We start from the raw sequence: 27093 nt of genomic DNA on the forward strand, positions 1-27093 counted from the left end.
GCATTGGTATATACTGAGGTTTCATTTAAGTAGTCTTCATTATTTCTATTGTCTTGTCAACTGGTGTATTAGGGTACATGTTAAGGACATCATAACTTATATTTACGTTATAATTAACTTTAACAGAATTTAATTTATTAATGAATTCGTAACCATTTTTTATATTATGTTTATGGGTTAGATTAATTTTTATTCCAAGCATTTTATCTAATATTTTAGCTGTGAAATATGCAAATGGTGTTTTATAATGTATTAAAGGATTCATAGGATTTTTTTTATTTTATGTAATTTTGGAAGTCCAGTGAGTTTTAAGGATGATTGTAAATAGGGCATAATCTTGAATGGTAATTTAATTTGTTATAATTAAATTTTAATTTAAATTTAAATATTAAATCTTTAACAATCTTTAAATATTTGTTTGTTGGGTCCTTTATTTTTTTTAAATTATTTCCTTTATGTATTTATTCATAAGTTATCTGTATTTGTTTTTGTGCATAATAATTGGTATATTAGTTTTATCTAATTTTAACAGTATTAAACCATTACCGTGAAGTTTATTCTTTAATTAGATAATCTCATATTGTGTAATCATTTATTTAGTTTTATTTTTTTATTTTTTATTATGGCTGATTATATTTGATTCTTATCCAACTAACATTTTTTATTCCATCAGTATCAATTGTTATGTTCTTGATTATATTATGCCTATTATCATCTTTTAAATTGAAATTTGTAAGCATTTGTAACTATTAATTATCCTTTATTATCAAAAAATATATTAGTAACATTTTTAAAGATAAATTAATATTTATTTTATATAATATTACTACTTCTTTTATTATATAAATACAAAAATTAATTTCTATCAGTTATTGCCTTGTCTTTTACCCATGTTCAACAGAACCATGTTTGCAGGATTTTCACTTCATCAGAATATTATTTTATAAAATTTAATTAAAGTAAATAACCTTGAGATGTAGTATATGAATAAATTACTACAGTATATGAATAAATAATTAAACTATTGTTTTTGGTACCACAATATATACATTTTTTTTTTTTAATATAAATTTGAATAGTTTAAATTAAATATATTATTTTCCAGCCAATCAGAATGTTCAACTTAGAGTAGTTTATTAGTTTTATTTTAATTTTGTTATTTGTAATGGAGATTTTCTCAAGGCTGATTTAAATTTTTTGTTACTGATTTCTAATACAAATATCTTTTTTTGTATGCTTGAATATGTTTAATTTTTCTAATGTGATTAGCATAATAGATTTTTAATTATATTTGTGTTTCTAAAAGTGTTTTTTGTTTTTTTTAAATTTTGTTACTCCTATGCAGAATTTTTTACAATTATGTTTTCTGGATTCTATCTATAAACACCTATGTTACAATAAACATATAATAATTAAATAAAATTAATTTGTTACAAGAGATGGCTGAAAAGTAATGTAGAATTGCTCATAACTCGTAAATGAAATGAAACAAAAAACTTAAAAAAGTTAAGTTAAACTTAAAATCTATTTTTTCACGCAGCCACTTTCTATGCTACATATTTCTCATAATGGTAAAACAGTTTTCTCATTTCGTCAGTGAATGCTGGTGGTCATTTTCTGTGATCCATGATCTCACTGCATCCTTTAGTTCATCATCTGCAGTCAAATGAATGCCCTTAATATCCTCCTTTAATTGCAAAAAAATGTAAAAGTCATAGGGAACCAAATTTGGTGATTACAGAGAATGTGGAATAGGTTCAACAAGAACCTCGGCAACTGCAAGTGATGTGTGTGGCCGAGCATTATCATATTGGAAAATTATCAGCTCCATGGATTGTTGAATATGACACACACACACACATCAATCACAAAAATTGATCGACCACTGTAAAGTTCATCCTCAATATTTGCTTCATCAGCTTTTTACGCATAAAATTTTATCGTTCACCTACTCACAGTTCTTCAATCAACAGTTTCAACGATCAATGTCATTAGCATTCACTTTTTTGAGATATTTAAATTCAACCAGTCTCCACACTGTTTTACATGCGTTGACATTGGAGGCAAACTTGCCACCATAACTATGGCGACTGACAGAAAATGAGTATGTATGCCAAAGAGTTTTGGAATGTTACTACAGTAAAAGCTCTGATATCTGGCATTCTGGTAACTGGAATGATCTAAAAACCGACACATTTTTATCAAGTACTGAATCTTTTTCCTGTACAATAAATGTGGAAAAAATATTTTATATCAGTTTCCATAAGCATAATACTGTATAAATAAGTGCAATATCATATCTTTAGTAGCCGTATTTGTAAATAAGAATAGAAATTTATAACCCATAAATGTAGCATTGGCAAATAAGCTTATTAGGACTATAGGTTATTCCATACAATGAATCACCAACTAGAGACTTTTGGTCTCGAAATAAAAATTTCTACCTAACCTTCTTTCTCTACTTCTATTGTCTTTCCATAGCCTAACAGCCTTTTGCTGGTGCATTACTATACTTTATACTAAACTTACATTTTGGTTATGTCAATGTTCTCATTATGCATACATTTTTTTCAGTGATAGGTAGATGGTGGAAGTTCAGTTTAATTTGTTTATGATAGTTTACATACACAAACAGTGACAATCGATGTAACATTTTTGGTTTTTCTTTTGTCTCACAAAGTAATGAATGAATCAAAGAAAACCTCTCAAAACAGAAAAAGGGTAATGTTAACCAATAATGAAAAAAACTGACATTGTAAACAAACAGATAAGGAAGAAAATAGAAATAAATTAATAAAAGAATACGGCATCAGATCATCTACGATATATAGTATTTGTAAATAAAAAGAACTCTTAAATCTTATGCAGAATCAGAATTGAAATTATCAACAACAGCTCATTGCGTCTTACGAAAAACCCAAATAAGAAAAGTTAGATTTAGTGTTAAAACAATGGTTTGTCCTTCAATGATCAAAATATGTTCCACTTTCTGCTACAATTCTCAAAGAAAAAGCAAAAAGACTTACAAAAAAAAATGTTGATTACAGAGGAATGTAAATTCTCTGAAGGTTTGATATCTAAGATTAAACATGGAATAAGAAAGTTGGTTATTTCAGACGAACTCGATCATCAAATTTTGAAAACTGAAGGATACTGTCACACCTCAAAAAATTAATCAAGGAACATAATTTGACACCTGATCAGATATACAATGCCAACCAAATGGATTTCCAGTGGTGTTGCCTTCCCAATAAAACTGTGGCAGAAGACAATGAAAAAACAGCCCGTGGCTTTAAAATAGACAAAGAGCAAACAACTGTTATGTGCTGTTCAAACGCTGCTGGCACTCTTTGCTTGAAGTTGCTGGTCATTGGAAAGTTCAAATGTCCTTAGGCAATAAAACAACTTCATTTGCCAGTGGAATTTGGAATAAAAAGCACGGGAAAATGCGTACATGAATAAGACAAATTTTGAAAATTCATTTTTACAAAACTTTGTTCCTTCTGTGAAAGAACATTTGAAAATCAGAATTGCTGCCAGAAGACAGCAAATGTGTCTTAATGTCCCAAAATGGATCAATTAAATAATTCTTAAAAACTTACAGCATAAAAGACACAACATCTAGTATAGATGTTCTTCCTACTTCAAATGTATGAGTAACTTTATTCAAGTTTAATTAACTGAATGGATTGGTGCAGATCCACAAATTGAATCATAATGGGAGATAATGAATGAAGATTTAAGTAGTGCTGTTCTACAGCAACATAAAAAATAATGACGATGATTCATCGGATGGTGAAGATGAAATTGCACAATAAAGGATTAGTTGGGCCAGTGCTGCAGATGCTTATGCTACTGTGTTAAATTCTGCTGAAAGTCAGCTACAATTCTTGTTCCGAGTATCAAGAAACTTTGCAAATGCACCTGCTTCATTCAACTTTTCTGCAAAAGCGATTGTCACTTAATAGACAAACAAATATTTGTAATTTTTTTTAGTAATAGTGGAGTGCAAAAACATAATTAGATTGTAACTATAAGCGTGAATTTTCTAAACACTATTTTTTTTTTGTTCACTTTTTTATGTGTATTCAACAAGTAATGTTTTGATTAAGCAAATATACTGTACTGTACTACCGTACAATATTTTAATTAAGGTACTGATCCGTAGTTTTCAATGTTTTGTGAATGTTGTGTAAATTTTACAACCATGGATTATTATAGCACAGTTTCTTCTGGATGTTTAAGATTGTAATTTTACATTATTACCACATTTAATTTTATCTATGCTACAATAGTTTTTACTGTAGCTAAAATTCAATCACAATTAAAATAAAACCGTTTAATCTTTAAATGTATTTTAACCCCATATATGTATTACAGAGCAGTATTACATTAATTTTATGTTGCATTTCAGATAACCCACATAACATATAACATAGATGTTAGTACTGTACATATTTCAATAGCTTATGTAAATTTCTCTTAGCTGAAAACTCTGATAACCAGTAAAACCCAATTGTACTGGATATCAGAGCATTTACTATACTAAAAGAATGAAACTATTACAAGATGGCAACATTTGTTACTTTGTCCAACATTTTGTTCTCCTGTTAAGTTCCAGGGTGCATTACGTTTCGTCATTCCTTGGTTTTTTGTATAATTTTTTAAAACTAGTTAATTTTGAAAATTTGTAAAGTTGGTATATAACATAAAGCGACATAATAATTATTTTTTATCTCTCTTAGTGTGAATTTATACATTTTATCATTATGTTTATATTGTCATTTATTAACTAATTAGCATCCCCCGTCGCAGCTTTGGATACAGTAGCAAATTTTGCTGAAAATCTGCAGTGAAGACGGAAGTTATTCCTTCCATTAACTTATCATGTGATGTAAAGTCTCTGAGATTATGGTCAACTGCTTCAAGATTAGCTTGATGAATCATGGCGCATTTATCCAATACAATAAGTATTTATCTTGGAAAATTTTCCCAAGACGACCATTTTTACGCATACAGCACTCTTGTCCACAAGATACATTTAACAGCAATTTAAAAGTTGAATGAGCAGTCCTACCATCAGCAAGGAGCATCGCAGCTATGTCTGATGATACTACACCGACAGCCAAGCTATCTGTCCATCAAACATTTGCGAGAAGTAGATAAATCAAAAAGGTTTTCCTAGTGCCTACAGGAGCATCTAAAAAAAATACTTTTTAGTGTCAGTATGGATATTGCAAGCGATGAAATCATTTGCGTGGTGTTGATCTGGTTAATTTAGAAACGTTAATATTTATGTACTCTTTAAGTTCATTGATATTAAAAAAATTTCAGATCATTGAGTCATAGGGGTTTTCATTATCTTGTTCATCACAAACTGGCAATGGTAAACCGAAATCACATAAATACTTTTCACTAAGACCTCTACTGAAAAATATCAGGAGTGGCTAACGATAACAGAGGAGTGGTCCAAATAAGAACTACAGCATTGTAACAGGTCATTTATTATTTACAAATTTAAATATATAGTTTTTCATCTAAATATAGCCTATGACACTCCAGATTACATAATGAAGCTACTGTAAAAATTTGGTAGCGATTAGTTTAACCATTCCTAAAATTTTTGCTAATGTTTCCTGTTTATATAATAAGATCTAGTCAAATATTGGCAAATGCCAAATGAATAATCAAATATTTATCACCTATCGCAGAACCAATATACCATAATATCTAAGAAATCGAATACAACTGCATTAACCTAACTACTATACGTATAATGAAGAAACAAATTAAAATTGTTTAAGATTTAATAAGTAACAGGTATCAGCAGCATACGCTCTCATGATTAACTAAATTGAAGTGAAAAAATTGTTGCATGAAGCACACCACAATGTGCCCATTGCCTAGCGAAGAGCCCTTTTGAATTTCAATGCTAATATCTCATTTGAATTTTGAAAACCAGAAAACTGATTGCAAAGTTATAACAACTTAATTCTATTATTTTTTTAATGTTATTCATCCAACTATTTGAATCATTCAGTTCAAATGTAGCTCACACAGTGATAGAGACTCAGTTCACAGTTCATTAATTCAATTCATAAAACTTGTGCTTCAACTGGCAAATCTCCACCATTAGCTATGTATATTTTTTTCTTTTTTCGAGATGAAATATATCTAAAAACTTTCTCAGTTATGCAAACAAACATGAGTAAAACTTTGGTTGCCACACATGGAGCAAAATATAATTAATAAACTCATAGAATTTGATTGAACATGCTTAGGGAAATAATTCATTTAAGTTTATAATTAAATACAATGTTTGTATATTATGGCAACTCTTAATTAAATTTTTTAACTGTAAAAAAATGAAAATTAACAAATGTTTCAACCACTAAATCATCTTTTTTTTATGAGACTACCACACCTTCCTTACAGGTAGGATTGAAAAACTTGATCATTGTTGGACTAAGTATACAGACTTGAATGGAAATTATGTTGAAAAATATAAAAAATATTTTATCTCAATAATTGAGTCTTTTTTAATTTGGCACAGAATTAGCAAACACTCCTAATAGTATATTATTCAAAAATTCATCCACAGAATAGTACAGTATTTGGTTTGTAAAACACAAACTTTTTTTATTTTATTTAAATTTTTGTTTTAAGTAAATAAATAAATGAGATTTTTAAATGGCAGCAGAAGCATAATAAGGTCCTTTTTTATAAGCTTAAATATTTTGATAGATCTGAAATAGAATTATAGTGAAACAGGATATGAAAAATAATTAATTTTTTAATTAAAAGGAAACTAAATTCACTCTAAAAATCAAAAATTTCGTTATAATGTGTTATTTTAATCTGGCATTGTGTGACAACAAATAATGATGCAGTTGAATGAACATTAGTCATCTTAATTTATGCAAAGCTTCATTTATGTGTGTTTCTCATCAATGTAACTCATGTAAAATGCAATTCTGGTGGATTTACTAATTCCCATACATCATCAGTAAATGTGATCTTTATGGGATACATATATGCAAACGTGCAGGCATGTTTAGGATTGTATTCTTAAAGTATGCATTTCAGTCTTGAGTACTGAGTCTTATTTTATTATCCTACTGAGGTAAACTGTCCTAATTCTCACTATCCACTTTTCTCCCTCTCCCATTTCTTTGATTTCTTTCTCCCCAGAAAAAATGGATTTCTCCATCCCCAGAAAGTTATGGAGGCCTTTTGAGTAACTGCATCTTCAGTATTTACATGATATAGTGGTAAAGGCTTTGCTTATGGACCAACCTGAGGATTTTTTTCTGTTTGAAGGCTCAAAAAGACAGGGCTAAAATGGGATTGAGGTGCTCTTAGGGTGCACCATATCTCTTAATCGTTTCTAAATACATGTAAATATTATCATTATCAGAAAAACAGAAGCAACTCATTGTGTATATTGCTGTTATCCAACTAAAATACAATATTTACAAAGAATGTGTTAAGACTCACTCTCTTTTTCTTCTTGTTAATTAATAGAATATGTAACCGTCGTTCTTCTTATTCATTTATAACAGTAAATAAATTTGTTTATATACAGCTTGCCTATTTTATCAGCTGGTATTTTATATTTGTAATTCATTATTATTAATGCATTATTCAGTCTAAATTTAGACCTCATTATGTCGGGTACAGTTTCATAAACGATGTAATCTTCATTTAATATAACTCAAACTAAAATGTTAAACATGTAATGATCATTATAACTTATTAAATTTAATATTTAATCATCAACTGGACAATGTCATTTACTTATTACAAAATATGAACCAGCATGGTTAATATAAAGAGTAATTACACCTAACTAAGGTATTACATCGAAGCAGATAGTTATTCAAACAGAATGAAAAGAAAAAATTATATTTCAACAATTTTAACTGAATTATGAAAACACTGAGATGTTAAAACCTTTAAGATATGATAAACTGAAAATATATCAAATAAGAATTAAATTCTACCTAAAAACAAACTTACTTTTCCAGTTTATCCAAAACCATTCTGATGCAAAACTGGGAACTGAGTATACACCCCAATGAATAAATATACCGATTTTTGCTTCATCATACCAAGGTGGTAATGGTCTAGCATCAAGACTTTTCCAATCAGGTTTGTATGCTTCACCTGAAAAACAATAAAAATAAGATATTAACGCCTAATACTCTCAGGATGTGATCATACCCCAACATGAAACTAAAAAAAACCACTGTTATCAATGGTGGAAGTGGAATGAGTCTGTGCTTCATAGATTTAGAAGACATTTGATAGAATCGAATGAATTATGTTTATTATTAATGAGAAACAAGTAGAATGGAAAGACAGAAGGTTAATTAAAGAATTATGAGACAAAGAGCAGCAATAAAAGTAAATAAGAATACAACTGATTGGGTGGATTTAGGTTGAGGTGCTATAAAAGGATGCTCTCTCTTACTGACACAGTTCAGAATTTACAATGAACATATAAGAAGTATATTAGTACAAAGAGAAGGAATAAGTACAGAAGAACAAAAAAATAAGATGTATTTTGTTGATATATAGTAATTCTAGCTGATGGTACAACTGTGCTTCAATGCAGTATGAAATGAAAATAAGTATAGAAAAACTAAAGTAATTGAAGCAATAAATAGGATTTAGAGGCAAGGACAATTGAAGGAAGAATACAAAAAAGTAAAGAATTACACATATTTGGGGACTATAATGACGGAGGGCTGGAAAAGCACAATGAAAAAAGTGACTAATAGCAAAAGAAGCCTTCAGTAAGAAGAGGAAATTACTATCTGGTAAAAGTCTGGAGTCTTCTCATTTGCAAGTAAAGCATGGGCAATGAGAAAGGCTGGATTGAGATTTCTCAGATGTGCATTTGGGAAAAGTAAGATGAGTGAATTAAGCAAGGAATCAGGAAGTAATGAATAGAATTAAAGAAGAAAGAGGACTTATGTGGAAGTATATAAAAGAAACAGAAACAGGTTAGGACATGTAGTTAGAGGAAGTAGAATCTTCACAACAGCACTAGAAGGGTCAATAAAAAGAAAAAGGAAGCAAGAAAAAATAAAGAAATAACAGATAAGGTAAAGATAGGATACTATAAGGGGATAAAGGAAAAGGTTTGAGAATAGAGAATTGGATGGAGTCAGCAGTGGTATAAGGGATCTGCTGTCAGGCAGAATACCAGATAATGGTGATGTTAGTAGTAAGTCTTTAATAACAAATATTACAAAAAATTTATTAAATTTTTTTATAAAAAAGTATATAGCTGTAAAACTAACAGTTTACTTCTATTTAAAGATTAACAAAAAAACTGAATTAAGTTCATTCATCTGTATCAACTAAAATGTCATCACTAATTCTTCTATAAAAATGTAAATATATATACATATATATCTGTAATTACATTATATATATATATATATATATATATATATATATATACCAGTTACCAGTAATGTAATATTTTCCAAAAAAATAACTAGAACTAACCAACTGTTAAGTAGTATGATATTGAGGGAGTACAAGATATTAACTGATATTTTTTGCCATGAGTATTAGACACAAGGTTAGAAAATATCAAACTATTAGTCTTTATTTTTATAAGAAACTATTACGATTTTTATAAGAACAAACAACTTAAAATGGTGGAAGAGATATCAACAAAACATTAATTTTATAGGATGAAAGTTGACTTGGGGGAAAACTCTACCAGACAGAACATGTATTCTTTTTTCCGTTAATTCTGCAATGAAAAGATTCATATAAAAAGAAACAATAATTAGATTACAATACATCAATTACTTTAACAAATGGTATGCTAATAAACAATCTTTTAATAAGTATCTATACAAGAAAATTAAGTTACAATGATGAAAATCAATAATTGTTTCTCTTGCTGTAATTGTTAGATTTATATGGCAGTCATATAGAAGTAAAGGTTGCTCAGAGCTACAATTAAACAGAGCTTTAACTACTTTATTTCTGCTTCATTATTCAGAACTGTATAATCTACAGCTCATAAAGTCAGTTTTAAATTTCATAAATAAACAAATTAATTCAATCACAAAAACATAATATAAAATCCTATTCAGAATAAATATATACACTATACATACAGCCAGGATAAACAATAGTTTTTATTTTTGAAATTAACAGCAATAAAACATAAAAAAAAAACATTCTTCATTTTAAGCTGGATGAGATTACTAATGTACATACAGTAAAGATGAATTTATGAGCTAAAGTCTAAAAAAAAATAATTAACATATCTTCATCAAACTTCTCATTGGCACTGTTGAGTAAAAAAGTAATATATAAGGCAACAGTAAATCCAAATTTATGTAAATCAATGTAATTAAATAAAAAAATTTTGAAGAATTTTTAATTAGAAATATAAAAATGTAAAACATTTACAATGTTTTAAAAACATTTAACACACATTTATCATTTTAAACAGAATTCAATTAAGTTAAATCAAAACAGAAATTTGTGGATATTTATAATTTCTGTACACAGTTTCATAAATCAACACCATTCTATCTTTATTTTAATAAAAAATCGCCAAAACAAAATAAATGTTACCCACCTCTTACGTTAATAGCAAATACAATAACAGACATACATGTTAATAAAAAACAACAGAGAAACATTTTGACGTTCCCAGTTCAAAGATTACAGTAAACTGACACTTATCAACTGATAAATTATTATCAGTTAAAAATGACTCGACTTTGAATTCACCAATCAAATTCAAATGTTACTTTTGTTACCGAATGTTACTTTCGAATTAAATAATTTCGGTTAATCAATACATTTACAAAAATTATAAAGTAAATATAAATAACATATATATAAATTTATGCCCCAACCTTTAACTAAATAACATAAAATTCGTTTCAACTGATATTTGATTTTTTTAACTAAAATCAGGGAGGTGAAAGAAGCAATAAAAACTTTACCATTACTTTTAAGCATCAACCAAATAATCTAACATAATCAAATTTTAGAAGTTTCACGTGATAATAAACTATATTAATTCAATATTAATAAACCGAAGTCTTAGGATACTACTAGTATATGTGCCCTTAAAGCATAACATAACCTAATACACCTACAACATCCAGCAACTACTCAGCCATTAAAATATAACATAACCTACATACTTACAACATTTTGACTGAACCTCCCGTCCAGAAGATAACTGGGCTATCGGTCGTTATAACTGACGGATTGTCAACTTATAACATACTATACTTGTTTTTTGCCTCCGGGATGACCATTAGGTATTGCTTCAGAGGATGAGATGAAATGATAATTCTGTAGCGTGTGAAAGTGCCATGCCTGGACCGGGGAATTCGAACCCGGGACCTCCGAATGAAAGGCCCAGACGCTACCACTCGCGACACGGAAACCGGCGTTACATACTGTACTAAGCGCCGTATAACTTGGCAAGTGATTTTTACCATGTTACTGTGTCGTAAAAAAACTTAATTTCACTATTGGGTTCATTAATTCTTTCGGAAAACAGCACGTATCGTTTCCGTTTCTTCTTATTGGCTGAAAATACACATTTTTCAGATTTTTTAGTTTTTCGTTGTCATAATTTAGACAACTATAAAAAAATTAACCAATGACGACAAAATTCGACAGTCTAACATGTTTAACCTTTATATTACTCTGCCGAGTTTCAGTTCTATTAAGATGCAGTTTAAAGTGTATGTCTATCACGCATCTCTATTATTCTTTTTCGATTTAAAATTGTTGTCGACAAATCTATGTTCCTCTGATGATTCAATTGCACAATACCAAATTTATCGCAAAATCCATCAGATCCCAGTCAGATCTCTGAATACGCTCTTTTGAAAAAAGGCATGAGCATTTTAAAAAGTATATATATATATATATATATAGTCAGCTGTTCTTTGAGATAGTCGTGTGTTTGTGTATTCTACCTAAAAGTTGTTTTTGTGTAATATTGTGTCATGTTTCGTTTTGTTTTATATCTGCGGTTGCGTTTTGGAAGTTAATTCTCATTAGGTATTAAGTTTTATTAATTCTTCATTCCAATTATAATCTTGGAGGATCTTTTCGTTCCACCGCTCCGTTGCTAGGGAGTATTCTTTGTTCGTCTACTTTTTTGCTTACTTCCTTGTTTACTTTTTATGGTTTCTAGTTTATGTTTATGTAGTATGTTTTAAAGTTTATGTATATGTACGCTTAGTTCTTGCACGATAAGGATCAGCTGCCTTCGGCAGATATGGTAGACGAGGAGCTATCTGACATTGGAGGTTGTCATGTAGCGTCTAGGAAACGTGGTCCACTGCCGTCGTTGGATAGGAACCCGAGGAGGGCTGCGCGCAGGAAGCTTATTAGAGACGACTTTGCGAACAATCTGTCAGGTGCTTCAAGTGACAACGAGAGTATAACCATGAGTCTCAACCTACTACTGGCCACGGCCATCGGGTGAAGAACTTAATAAATGCACACCACAGGGTAACTAGGGGCCCACATCGATTCTCTTAGTGAACCTGGAGCCACAAGAGAACAATAAGAACATCTTTAAATTGGAGTACATTGCCAATTGCAGAGTGTCATACGAGACGCCACGGAAGCCTAGAGGACTCTTGCAATGCATGAGGTGTCAGTAATATGGGCACACTAAGAACAATTGTACGAGGCCTTTCCGCTGAGTGAAATGTGGAGAGGGCCATCGGAAAGCTGACTGTCCCCGGAAGGGCAGGAGCACTGCTGCAACCTGCGCTTTGTGTCAATCTGACCATACGGCAAAGTACCGAGATTGCAGAGTATATCAAGACATATTGGAGAGGAAGCGTAGGTGGAAGGCGAATTGGAACTCGCAGCTTGCTCCAAGAGTCGAACCCTCTAGCCGCAGGGTGGCCTGCCCCGCGTTTGATGATAAAAACTTCCCTTTGTTGGGTCGTAGAGTGCCGAGGATAGTCGATACGAAGCCTGAATCTCTCTATAGAACGTATGCTGCGGCAGCTGGGCGTGCTAGTGAGGGAAGTGTGAACAAGTTGGACAGGCTTTTATCAAATATAAACTTCCGGATTCAACAGACAGGGAGTTTCATAGCCTTGTTCACCCAAGTGTTCTTCAAAATCTGTTGATGTCCAGATATCTACGAATCGCTGCATGGAACATTAACGGCCTACTTTCTAGGCGTGAGGAGCTAGGTGTTACGGAAGTTTCCAATTCTCTGGACGTAATATTGATATTGGAAACGCACTTTACTGACCGGAACTATGTCAGGCTACAAGGTTATCAAGGCTTCAGGACGAATCACCCAGATGGGAGGATTCATAGAGGAACTGCGATCTGGGTCGGAGTTCTCTGCGGCATCACCAACTTCCGGATTTCTGCACTGACCAGATTCAGGCAAACACGGTAGAAATTACAGACTGGTTGGGGCCTATTTCTGGTCTCCTCGAGTGCGCCCAGAGGGCTGTGAGTTTAGTCTATTTTCATTGATTTTTAGGCTGTCTGGTTGAGTGTGTACCCTTCAGCAGTATTGGGTTTTCTTGGACTTAGGCTGTTATCACGGTTAGCACATTTGTTTAGACTTGTCACTTCTGATTTTAGCAGAAGTATTCGTAAGACCCAGTGACAAGCAAGGGAATACTCCCTAGTCCTGCTTGCGATCTTTTTAGAACGAGAGCCGTAATCTGTGGTTACTTGTAGTCGATCCAGTAGCGGCCAAGAGGTGTAAAGAATGACAGGGGAATGTAGAAGATCCCCAGCTGTCCGTGGCTCGCTGCGGACAGTCGTCACATTCGTGGGCTTGCCAAGTTTATTGGCAGGAGGAAGACGTCGAGATGTCTAAATCCCAAGTTAGTGAGGTTAGGGTAACTCTGGCCATGCTAGAGGACCAGCTATTAGTCGGGCCTAGGCGGAAAAGGAGAACGGAAATTTCGCCGTACTGCTCAGATTCAGGGAGTGAAGGCTCGGAGATGGATGTAAGGACTTCCACCCGGGAAGTTAGGGGCGACCCGTTGGTCGAAGTTCAAGGCGGCACAGGGCAGACCTGGCAGTTCTGTCGCGATGTTGGCTACAGCGCAACAAAGTTTAGACAATCTTCTTAATTTTGTCGAAGGTCCCCGCAGCGTTAGCGCAGGGGCGAGAAGTAGGATATTGCCACGTTTAAGGCATGTTCGGGGTGTTCTATCGACTTTGGCAGGTGGCTTTGAAAAGTTGGCCTCCAAGTCCACGGAGGTCAAGGTAGTTCAGGTTCCGGCGCCTGCTCCTAAACAGCCAAAGCGTTACGCTAACGTTGTGAAGGTAGTCAAGTGCGAAGGTAGTCAAACCTCGAAGCAGCCCGAGGTACTGTTTGTAAATAAGCCTAATGGGTTTACTAAAACCAGTAGACAACAAGGAGGATTTTCAGGTTGCTCTTTGCAGTGACCGGAAAAACATTAGGATTAGAGAAATTAAAGAGACCAGCAAGGGGCTGGAAGTGGTTGCAAACAACAAGGAGACAGTCCAAGTCATCTCGGAGTCTCCTGAGGTAAAAAAGCTCTAGGTTAAGGTCGACCCGAAGCGAAAGCGTAGGCCCCGTGTCATTATGTACAACACTGACCGACGACTATCCGATGAGGAGGTTCTGCCTCTCGTCAGGGAGCAGAACACCGAAATGGATGAGGCCGAATTCAGGAAAGGGTGTAGGCTACTCTTCAAGACTGATAAGCATGATGCCCAGCAGTATCACGGCGTGTTTGAACTTGGCGCTGGTCTCTTTAAGAAGTTTGTGTCCGAGGATAGATTGTATGTCGATTTAACGTCCTGTACGATTAAAGAGTACGTGGATGTACAAAGGTGTTTCAAGTGCTGTCGTTTTAACCACAGAGCCAAATTCTGTAAGTATGCAAGTATGTGTGCATTGGTATGCGCGCATTGTGGCTAGGAAGGTCACAAGCACGACGACTGTCCGCTTCGCATCAAAAGATTATAAGAATAATTTCTTATAATCTTATTGGTTAGCTGGATTTCATTATACTCTATGTGTCCATAGGCCGTGGATTAAATGCTTTACGTTTACAAGTACATAAAGATAAGTTGCCTGCTTAGGTAGCCGGGTCGTCAAACATTTTCCATAATTTGGATTAATTAATTTTTCTTTTACTTTCCGGCATCATAGCACTAGAACTACGCTGCAAGAAAGAAAGTAAGGAAATCGGTCAAAAAATTGTACGGGTATTTTTGCATTTCTGTACGTTTCATAACCCAGGTACCCTAAAAAACAGCAAAAAAGTGGGGGTAATATTTGTACGTACGTATGTATGTACGTGTGTTGGCGTGTTTGAAACTTAATTTTTGTCTGGATAAACCGATTTTGATGAAATTTTCGATTTAGTAGTTAGCAAGCAGAGATTAATTTGAAAGTACACCGATAGATAACTACGTGTTTAATTACACCGTTAATCCTTTTGTTACTTATATACAATTCTGAAGAAGAAAGTTTTTCACACCGATCAATATTAAAGGAAAGGCAGAACTTATTGTTAATAACCTATCGCCACAGAAATGTATTGTGTAATGTATTTTTTGAAATGTATAAAAAATATTCCGTAAACATTATGATTCTATCGTGAATTTAAATCGATAATCTCAGTATTTTTTCAGCTGTAGAAAAAATACGGTATGTAGCTCTCTATGATGCATTCTTGCAAAGTTTACGACGCTCGCCAAGACTCGTGTTGTAACTTACTTCGTATTCGTGGATTAATGGCTGTCATTATAGACTCGTTGCGTAATATATATATATATATATATATATATATATATTATATCTGCATAACTATCTTGAAAAAATATTAATAAAACTATAACCGATGACAAAACGAAAAGAAATATTAAATTCGACAAATTAGAAAATTAGGGCACAATTTATTTTTAGATATACGATAGTGCGCGCACACTAGGAGAGATAGATAGAGAAAAAAAGAGAAGAGACAGTGGAAAAATACGTAGTTAATACAATGCTGTCGTCAAAATGAAATATGTTAAAACTTACATCTTACAATACCGATGTGAATGATGAAAATAAAACCTACTTTGAAATTGAAAATCTTCTTTTTTGCATTAATTAAAAAAAGTAATAAGATAAATTAAGATTTTCTAGGGTTATTATATTTAAAAACAGAGGAAAAAGGGAAGAAAAATCACATCGGTGATTATAAGTAGTAAATTAAGAAAAGAAGGATAATTACAAAAGTTTTCGGCGTCGAAAATTATTACTTAAGTGGAACATTAAAGTCTAAATAAATAATTATAGAAACTAAAGAATTAGGGAACGGCGGTGACCGTATCTTCCCTCCCCAATTTTACCTTAATTAAATGGCACCAAAAGTTCTTACGAACTTTCATAAAAATTTACTTTAATCCGGTCTGAAATACGCAAAACTTGATACGATAATTTCACAAAAAAAAAAACAAATTGAAAAAACGGGCTTATTTTTCCTTATCTCTGAAAGAAATTGTCCAAAAATCAAAACGAGATAATGCAGTAGAATCATCTCTTCTTTCAGAAATGTTATTATAGTGATTTTTTTTCAAGAAAAAAGTGTTTTTTTGGCTCCATTTCTTAATAAAGCCAAACGCCACAGAAATGATGTTAGCTATCTCAGGTGCATTAAATTATATGAAAAATTTGCCTACCCTTTGAATAAAATTTTGAGGTGCGCGTCCCATAAATTCCGTATTTTCTTGTCCCTTTCGCCGATTGTGATCAAAATTAAACGATATCAAATGTCTCAAATGCTAAAATATCAAGCCGATTTCATCTAAATTTGTCCGACCAGGAAGGAAATATCAAGCAAAGAAAAAAAAAACATCGACATTAAAATTTTTTAACGACAAAATTGTTTTAGTTTTAATTAGAGAAAGTAAGGCAACGTCAAGTTCAGCAAAAAAAAAAAAAATACCGACGAAAACTTGTCCTGATTAGCATATTTTCCGGCTATAAACAATATAACTATATAGCTGGAAACTAATAATAATATTAACATAATTTGTAAATTTATTTTCTATATTGTAATTTTTTATAAGCGATGCTGAAATGTGTATAATGTCATAACTGAAACGGTACATTTAAATTTTAAATACAATAACAATCATTTAAATTTTTTGTGATAAAGAACTATTCGGGAAAGAGACCAATTAATATTTTTCATTGATAAATAAGATTTGCATTGCAAATGGAGAAAAAAGATTTAAGGCTCTTCGTTATTCACTTAAATTGAATAGTATATCTTTATTGATATTTTATATATATATATATATATATATATATATATGTGTGTGTGTGTATAATATACTTTTTTTTATATATTTATAAGCCTATGTATAAAATTTTGTGGGTCAAAAATCTTCAAAACTATTAAATCAATTTCACTAAAATTTAGATGTGTTGTAGTAGTGTATCTGCAGTTACGCATGTAACAATTTGATGAAGATCGATTGAGTGGTTCTGAGTTACATTCAATTTAAGGTCGAAAAACTTTGACCGGGGCAAACTAGAAGCTAGTTCGTTATGATGCTGCAAACTGGAACGTTAACGTTTCTTTGTTTGCGGTATCTAATATTAGCGATATTGAGGGTATTCAGATAGCGTTACCATCTACTTTGAGGGTCATGATGACTGGGTATGAGGTTTTTTAACTAAGGGATACGTTGACTATGCAACATGTATTTTTTCACACGCGCTTATGGAGCGAGTCACGGCGATGCGCGAAATAAACTTGATGCTTGTGAGCAAGGTTCAGAGATTTTTTTTTAAATTATCGATTAGAAAAATCTAACATTTTTTAATATTTATACGGTGTAGATGCGCACCTGGCTGTAGAAAAATCCGTTACCAGGGGAAGCCCGCAGGGTTCCGTTCTCGGTCCCTGCTGTGGAACCTGGTATTTGACGGGTTTCTGGGATTGACATTACCAGAAGGGGTAATGGCCCAGGCTTTCGCCGATGACTGTTTCCCTTTAGTTCGTGGTAATTCACGACCGCAGCTGGAAGATCGAGCGCAAGCGGCCTTGTCAACCGCGGAGGAATGGATGGAGATTCAAAATTTAAAGATTTTTGTGCCCAAGACGAAGTTTATGTTTCTCAACGGTGCAGACAAATTATCGTACAGTCGAAACCCCCGCATTAAGTATAAAGACTGTGTAATCAACCTAGTTCGAGTTTATAAGTACCTAGGTGTTTTGTTTGATGAGAAGTTGCTGTTTAGCAACCGCATTAGGCAAGTAACGGCGGACGCCGTCTCAGTGTTGCACAAACTTAGGAGGATTGCTCGGAAGGACTATGGGTTGTCTGGCCGTCAAATGTACACGGTGTACCCAGGTGTCTTCGAAAGCATGACCTCTTACGTCGAATAGTCCAACCTATGGATATGAATAGAGCACTTGTTCAAAATTTAAGGAGTGCCCAGCGCAGAGCCTTAATTGTTTGTATACAATGGTGTTTTTAAAACAACCTCCTACGAGGCTACCACCGTATTGGGAAAGGCTCTCCCAATCTATTTAGTGGTGAAAGTTCAGGCAGCAATGTAGAGATTGCGGCCGGGAGGCCGAGGTATTTGGGATGCGGTTTCGAGCCAGGCCAGTATCGGAGCGGAACGGTGATCACAAAGCACCGGATCTAAATTTCGTTCAGTTGCCCATCTCCCGCCTGCGGAAGAGGCTGCAGAGCATCACGATGGAACCATGGCAGCTGGAATGGGACACCACGATTAAGGGAAGATCCCTGTACAAGTTTATTGATCTGGGGGGATGGTGTGCGTCTCCTTCGTTTTTAAGGGCAACGGGTGCCTAGGTGCTCACCAACCATGTTAATTTAAACCGATATCTGTTTCGGGCAGCTGATGAACTGTGCATCTGCGGGGAGGTCCAGTCAAATGAACACCTGATGTTTAACTGCTCTGCTCTTCTGGGGGGGGGGGGGGGCAGAGACCAGGCCACCACCCTGAAACTTAGAGATCAAGGGAAATATTGGCCAGTCACAAGCGGCTAGTCAATTTGGCGAAAGCTGCATTGTCGGACCGTGTGGGAGTTTCCTGATGCGGTTGCTATGTTCAACAGATATCAGTAATTTACCTAAGGGAAGACTCCTACCGCACTGCTGTCGGAAGCTAACCTAGAAATATATGGCTGACCAACAGCCAATTAAGGCTTCAAGCGCTTTAATATGGTGGACAGGTACTTGCTGGCATTCAGCGACCTAGGCGTGGCAGCAAATTGCTGTCTAGACAAAGTAAATTTTAATTCATGGATGTCATACATATTTTTAGTAGTTGACGGGGTGCATCTACCCATTTTAATAAATATATGACAAGTAAGCGGTTGGGACACGTTAGCCGGTGGTGTATGGCACAGCGCTAGGCCGCTTACGCTGTTAGGTAAGCTCTAGGAGCTATTTAGGGCACTGGTCGCTAAACTGTTTCGAGGCTCAGTAAACGTTTGTGGCACAGACATTCCGTCTGTGCCATAGGGCGACCGAATGGGGTGGTGGCGGGAGAAATGCCAAGCAAACCAATTCATACGGTGTGAAAATATATGGAGGTCTAACCGACCTCCATATGTAAGAGACAACATCTTCCGCTTTTTCATCTAGAGGGTTCACGTACAAATCCAGTTACTTTACTTTTTTCAGATAATCCATAATAGAATTTCCATTACCGATGAAAACATTTCAAGCGCGCACGGTGAATTAATAACGAAAAAAAATTGACGCATTCAAGTATAAACTAAACAATGTAAAGGAAAACCCGACAAAAAAACGAATTCTAACCGGACTACATTTAGTAATTATATTGTATATTATAGACCTAACATGTTATTTTTTTTCGTATGATTCAGTGAACACATAAAGGATGTTATTTACATAACATAAAAAAGTACTAACAGTAAAAAAAAAGTAATTATATATTTAAAAGCGAAGTTAATTAATAAAAGTTTTACATATATCCCTGAACGTTTAAATTAAGTAGCTTTCTACGTCAGAGATCAATCGTACTCAACCAACGTGAGATAAAGATAAAAACTGTAATTAATTTATGAATTAAAAAAAAAATTAAATACTATATATATATATATATATATATATATATATATATATATATATATATATATATATATAACCTTCATTGTGATCGTAAACAATAATTAAACATCCAACAGTTTGTTTTAAGATTCTACAGACAACGCAACGTGAGAGACTAGTTTTTCACTTTTTAAACTTAGGCGATTAATTTACGTATGATAAAACTACTGGATATTTTAAAATAAAATCATCGTAAGTAAATAAAAATAATTATTGTTATCCATTATTTAAAAGTGCTTATAAAATTAATTATTTTAAAAAAATTCAGCAGATAAACAAATTACAACGGATTTACACGACTGCGAAACTTTATTTATTTCAAAACTTAATTAGATTTGAAAAATCTGGTAAAAGGTTGTATATTTTCCCGGCTTTGCTCTTGACAGATTTTAATTTCAAATAGCCAAACGGTTTTTAAATATTAATGACTTAATTGTGCAGTATTTTGAGTAAACTCGCAAAACTTTGAACGGTTGGTTAAATGACGATTTTACCTTAACAAATTATGCAATATTAAAAGTATAAGTGAGAAAAAAATCAAAATTCCTAGTAGAAAATTTCGATTCCTTTCACCAAATGACGTCAAAATTTTTAGTTCTTATCGTCAGAATTATACAGTATTTAGAGTATACTGCTAAAAAAAAGCCGGCAATGAATTGCAACTTTTCCGACTACGACGGTCAAGGTATGCAAATTCATTTTTTCTGAAACTTACAGAAGAAACTTTTTGGTTTAAAACGATTGAGAAAATTTTAAGCTCTACTTGTTTGTTTATGATAAAACAATTCTTTTATGTTGAAAACCAATAACCAAGATTATGAATTCTTTTTTTTTCACATCTTTATGTAAAAATATTTATTTTCTAAGTAGCAGACCCGGTAATGCTTCGCTATTGCTAGATTTGAGTATATATATATATATATATATATATATATATATATATAGAAAGATTAAAATCTTTCATTCATTTAATCTATATATATATATATATATATACATATATATATAGATTGAACATAATTGAACGTTTGATAAAACATTAAAAAACTGAGTATTACGGAACTTCACAAAATTTAATCTTTGACTTTATAAAAGTCAGAATCTAAATAAATCCAACTGTCAAAACAGCACTACCTATCGGATTTAATTCTAACTATTCTCTAAACATAGTAGTCGGTTCAAAATACCCGTAACTTTCTACTGATAAGTTCGAGGATTTCAATAGCTTTAAACCTTCTCCGAAGAACGCGGTTCGTTTAGCAAAACCCGCGCGTAAATCGGTCTAGTAGTTTTTTAGTTTACAACGGTCGCACATACGAACATTGCCTTTTATATATACGGAAGAAAAAAGCCGGTTTGTATATTTGTTTGTTTGTTTCGTAAATATTTCAACACCGGCGCCACCTAGCGGGTGTAGTTTTTGCAAAACTTTTTATTTTCACTTAATTAATATATATTCTGAATATGAGCCAAATCTGTACATAAATACAATTTTTCCAAATATCTTGACCCCAACGCCACCTACGGGTCCAAACTAATTCAGAAACCTTTGCGGGCGTGCGCACAACAACTCACCAAAGTTTGATGCAATGGTACAAAAACGCATACGGGACAAACAAACATATATATAAAAATCTGATTTTATACGCGTAGAGGACTTAACGAAAGTTACAATGGGACATAAATACAGAATGACTTTTGTCGATATGTCAATCAGTTGTGCTATGTGCACAACTTGTATCAACTCTCACTGTTACTGTTCATCTAAGAATTTTCTCAAATTTGTCATTTCTTCACAATTATTTATTTAATCTCCGTCCAAGTGCAATTCAAGTTTTCCAGTAGTAAGACCTGTTAAATTTATATTTATGTTAAGCAACGGAGAGAGTATTCCGCTTTTCAAGTTCGTAATAGTTTCTCCATTTGATGTTATTTGAACTTCTGAAGATTGAGCTCGGCATTGTTCCGGGAATAAAATAATTACGCGTCTAAATGATTTTAATATTTAAAAGAACTTTTTAAAATTGTTTAAAAATACAAAGACACAACCGTAATTCTAAATCATCGATGTAATTTTCAAAGAAGGGGGTGAAAATGTTTGGCTAATTATTTCTTCAAAAAATAGAGTAAGAGCTATCAATAAATTAAAATTCTTAAATTTTAAATGCATCAATTTTATTTTTTAATAAAAAAATACGTTTTGTTATTTGTTATCCCAGACCGCTGGAATCCCAGATAGATGGGAAAACATTTTTATATTGGTCTGAAGACCTATTCGTGTAGAAAACATAGATGTAAAAAACTCCCATTAACTCCTTTTCTGAAGCAAAGTATAGCTAAAAAAAGAAAAATATATATACTCATTTTGTGTGAAGGGGGTGAATGTCAGATAAAAATTTTCTGGTGATTTGTGATCTCGATAAAAAACTATAATTATGTAACTGCATTTTTTTTTTTGCTTAAGTTCTGAGTATATATCTGAAAGTTGATTTTGAAACAATCTCACTTCTTTTTTCAATTTTTGACAAAAATTAATACGTTCTTCTTCCCGCCAAATAGTACCCGGTCTACCAAGTTTGAGAAAATCGTTCAACGTTATAAGATGTAATCGTTATAGGCTAAATTGGTTTGCACGGCATTTCTTTGTGTGCCACAAACGGTTACGTCCTCGAGTCAGTTCAGGGACCAGTGTACTAACTAGCTCCTACAGCTAACCTAATTGCGTGAGCGAACTAAGCGTGGAGCGCCGCAAACCGCTTGCTTCGTGTCCCACCGTTCACTTGTAATATATTTATAAAATGAGTAGGCCCACCCCGTCAACTACTCAAAAACATATATGGCACTCAAATTTAATTTATTTCGTCGAGGTAGCGATTCGTTGCCACGCCTAGGTCGCTAAATGCCAACAAGTTCCTTTCCACCATTTATAAAGCGCTTGCAGGCTTAATTGGCTGGCGGCCACCCGTAACTCTCGGGTAGCTTCCCGCAGCAGCGAGGTAGGAGTCTTTTCCCTTAAAATAAATTTCTGATGCCGGTTGAACAATGCAACGGCATCAAGGAACACCCACACGGTCCGACAATGCGGCTCTCGCCACACTGACTCGCCGCTTATGAGTGGCCAATTTTCCTCAAGACCTCTAAGTTCCAGGGTGGCCTGAGTTCTGCCCCCCCTCCCCCAAGAACTGGACGGTTGAAGATCATGTGTTCCTTTGACTGGACCTCCCCGCAGACACACAGCTCATCAGCTGCCAGGCGGAACCGAAACAAATATTGGTTCAAGGTCGCGGTGGAAGAGCTCCTGGGCATCCGTTGCCCTTAAATACAAAGGAGAGGCATAAGGCGTAAATACAAAAGACGCAGTGTAAGAGGTCATACTTTCGAAGACATCTCGGTACACCATGTACAAATGACGGCCCGACAGCCCGTAATCCTTTCGAGCAATCATCCTAAGCTTCTCCATCACAGAGACGGCGTCCGCCGCTATTTGCCTAACGCGGTTGCTAAATAGCAACTTCTCATCAAACAAAACACCTAGGTAGGTACTTTGAGCTCGAACTCGACTGATTACACAGCTTTTATACTTAATACGGGGGTTACGACGGTACGATAATTTGTTTAAACTGTTATTTGAAAATATTACTGCAAAATTATAATATTTATTATTTATTCGGTCGTTTCTTGTAAGAAGATTAAAAAATCAACTGAGGATTACAAAAGACTGTCAGTCTTGTTAGTTTTTTGGTTATTCAGTTTTATTGACAGACACTTGGAAAAAATTTCGTTCGTGACGCCTTTTTGGCCTATTCTACATAATAATAAAACAAATTATGAATTTGAAAGTAATGCAGATTTATAAAACTGGTTTTTTTTTATAACAGACTGCTCCATTTGTCATACTAATAAATAATACAAAAATAAAATGTACAAATGTAATACAAAAATAAAAAATAAATATCCTTATTTTGTTTAACGCCTAAAATAATATTCTCACAAAAAATCAAAAAGGAAAATATTAAAAAAATAAATATCAGCTAATCTGACAAACTTTAAGAAAAAAATCGTGGGGGGAACAAATTCAGCGTTCCGGCACTTCTCTTTTTAGCACTGCTTTTTTGTATTGCTAAAAACCCATTGCCTCCTTCACTTAAACTAATTGTTATTATCGCTCATCTGCCGGTAAATGGCGCTATTACTTTGTTCACCGTAATACGGGTCAACGATTATACTGAGAATATAATTTCATCCGCAGAAAGAAACTCTGACAGATGACCTGTGCTTCTATCTTTTTGTATATTCAGAAAAAAATTCATCGTAAAGGTAGAGTAACCTATTTCAAGTTATATAAACTTTTATAAAGAAAATAACAAAAAAAAAAAACCATCATTTCTTCAAACAAATTCCATTCTATCTTTTTAAAAAATGTGCAGTTTCCAAACAGATGGTCCAAGACTAATGTAATATTGTCTCATGTTAAGAACACGATTAGCGATCGTTTTAAATCGATTAAAAAAAAATGTATCTTCGACTTGATAATGCATTACGTATAATAATGAATTACATCACGTAATAGTGATTAATCGCATTTATTGTTAAAAGTAATTATGTTTGAACTATGTTGTAAGAAATGCGCTTTATTACTGATATTAACCTTTGAATTCGATGACGGGTATTCAGGTTCGAAGGACGTTTCGTTACGCCTATTTAATAAATTACTGTAATCTCCAATATTTTATATTTTTTTAAATTTATAGGTTTTATTTATTTAGGATTTGACGGCATTTTTGGCCGGATTTTTTTTCTAATGTAAACTTACTAGTGCGGATACCGGCAGCACATTATTTAAACGAACGATCAAACACCCGACTTTTACTTAACTCTTATATTATGTGAGTATATTAATTAGTTTGTTGAAGATTAATTTATCGCAAAAGTACGATCAACATATTTGATTCGCTAAAAAATTGTTTCTTCGAGCATAATTTTCACGAATTTTCGTAAAATTTCTCATTGCTAATAGAGATTTATCTAATTTTAATTATTTTCTTAATATAATCCACGTAAATTATCAGTTTTTATAAGAATTCTATTAAAATTAAGTTATATCGTGTAAGTAAAGAAGCGTCGTGGTAATCAAGTGACGTCCCGATAGCTCTGAAGTAAAAGCCGTTAAATCCAAACTATACTCTTTACTGCTTCTTTTAAAAAGAAGACTTCCCGTTTAAAAAAAAAATAAATAAGCTAGCAAAAGATTTCATAACTTAATCGACTTTGCTCTTGACGGATTTTTACTTCAAATACGCCATAGAGTTTTTAAATATTAATGACTTAATTATAGAATATTTACAGTACAATTGCGAAAAACGTCAATGTTCAGAAAAAAAGAGTTCGTTTCTCCTACTTTAATGACTTTTTATCCTAACAAATTACGCAGTATTAAAAGTATGGAAAAAAAAACTAAATTTTTATTAGAAACCTTTTAGGGATATGGGAACCGTGATGTCTGCTTGATCGACGGGGTCGAAAATCAAGCCAAACCTGGGATACATACAGCCAAATATTTCTACCGAATTTCAACTTTTTTGATCGATGGGTTTTCAAGATACAAGGTGAAAGCTTCTTAGAAATAATGTTTAACATCCGCCCCCCTCCGACCGCTGTACAAAAAGTCTTAAATTCAAAATATGACCCCTCCACCTTTTTTTAATTTTATTCAAAATTTAATGCCAATAACGTCCCATTTACAGGAAATTCTTTTAACAGTTTTCGAAGAACTTATGCCGAGCCAAACCGGAGAAAAAATCAGATACTTGCCGACATACGTTCTCATGAACGTGTACGTATATAAATCTATCGGAAATTTGTACGGTTTTTGAACTCAGGGGAAGTGAAACCTCAACATTCTCAAAAATACATAAAAATTTTAAATCGATCTATACACTTTCCGTTTATAGTCGCCATATAGCCGATTAAGTAAAAATTACATAAAAATGTATACACCACATCAGCCGTAAACCACTTTTTTTTTAATATACTGTTTTTAAACCTCTTAAAATATTATTATGAGTTCATATCATATGTCGTGCTTTGCAACAAGAAGATAGAAACAAATGGATGCAGATCTTTGAAATGTTAAGAAGATAATGAAAAAATGTAACATTCAATTACTTTTATCACACGATACGACCAATAATATTTATCGGTAACTTATTTATTTAAATAAGCGAACTGTGTATTTAAAACGGTATTTATTTCTACCGATCGCTAAACCGTTCGAGGCTCAGTTTCCGTTTGCGGCACAGACATTCGGTCTTATGCTTTAAGGCTAATGCCCTAAAGGATAAGACCATTTCTCCCGCCACCACCCAATTCGGTAGAGAAAGGGGTGGTGGCGAGAGAAGTGCCAAGCAAACCAATGCGTCTGTCTGGTTGCTAGATTACTGCCGAACTGTGGGGGAACGAGGCAGCAGAGAAGGAGGCTGCTGTCTGGAGTGATGTACTCCACGTTACTTTACGGTGCCGAGATATGAGGAGGGGTCACTAGATACGCCGTATACAGGCGTGCTCTCAAATCATTACACAGAAGGAGCTGCCTCTGTGCTACAGCTGCATATCGCACGGTTTCTCGAGAGACAGTCGAAGTGTTGGCGGGAATATTACTTGTCGATCTGGAGGTCACTCGCAGGAATTAGATTAAAGAGCGACGGGCGTCATCACCTGCGGAAAAAAGGAGAGAGGCTAGCTCCATTATAGAGGAAATGAGGACAGAACGGCGGATGCGGTGGGACACTAGTTATAGAGGCTGATGGACACACCTCATAATTGGGGGCCTGAGGAGTTGGTGCGAGAGAGCCATGACCCGCTGAATTACTGTCTCACACGGTTTCTAGCGGGCCATTGGGGTGGGTTAAGAGATTACTTTTTTAGGTTTAAGCTAGATCACTCCGCTAGTTG

General features: G+C 33.6%; 2 protein-coding genes across 5 annotated transcripts in view; one reads left to right on the forward strand and one right to left on the reverse strand.

Annotated features, from left to right (window-relative positions):
• The window catches only part of Fuca (alpha-L-fucosidase), a 55427-nt gene extending 44098 nt beyond the window's left edge, over positions 1–11329 (reverse strand). Inside the window, exons 1-2 of one of the 3 annotated variants that reach the window (XM_075373315.1) lie at positions 11197–11329; positions 8020–8166 (exon numbers count right to left, since the gene is read on the reverse strand). Coding sequence is in view for 2 of the 3 variants with exons in the window: in XM_075373313.1 (XP_075229428.1) it covers positions 8020–8166; positions 10899–11004 (253 nt within the window). In the remaining variant the exon portion in view is untranslated. Of the gene's footprint in view, positions 1–8019; positions 8167–10615; positions 10767–10898; positions 11095–11196 lie in introns of those variants that run through there. The other 2 variants (XM_075373313.1, XM_075373314.1) reach the window with 2 other exon arrangements.
• Positions 11330–20218: 8889 nt separating this feature from the next.
• LOC142328897 (ABC transporter G family member 23-like) overlaps positions 20219–27093 on the forward strand; it is a 95569-nt gene continuing 88694 nt past the window's right edge. For both annotated transcript variants that reach the window (XM_075373036.1, XM_075373037.1), the window contains exon 1: positions 20219–20334. The gene's annotated coding sequence lies outside the window, so the exon portion shown is untranslated. The remainder of the gene's footprint in view (positions 20335–27093) is intronic.

This window comes from Lycorma delicatula, chromosome 8 (assembly GCF_047948215.1).
Source record: "Lycorma delicatula isolate Av1 chromosome 8, ASM4794821v1, whole genome shotgun sequence".
NCBI classification, from domain to species: Eukaryota; Metazoa; Arthropoda; class Insecta; order Hemiptera; family Fulgoridae; genus Lycorma; species Lycorma delicatula.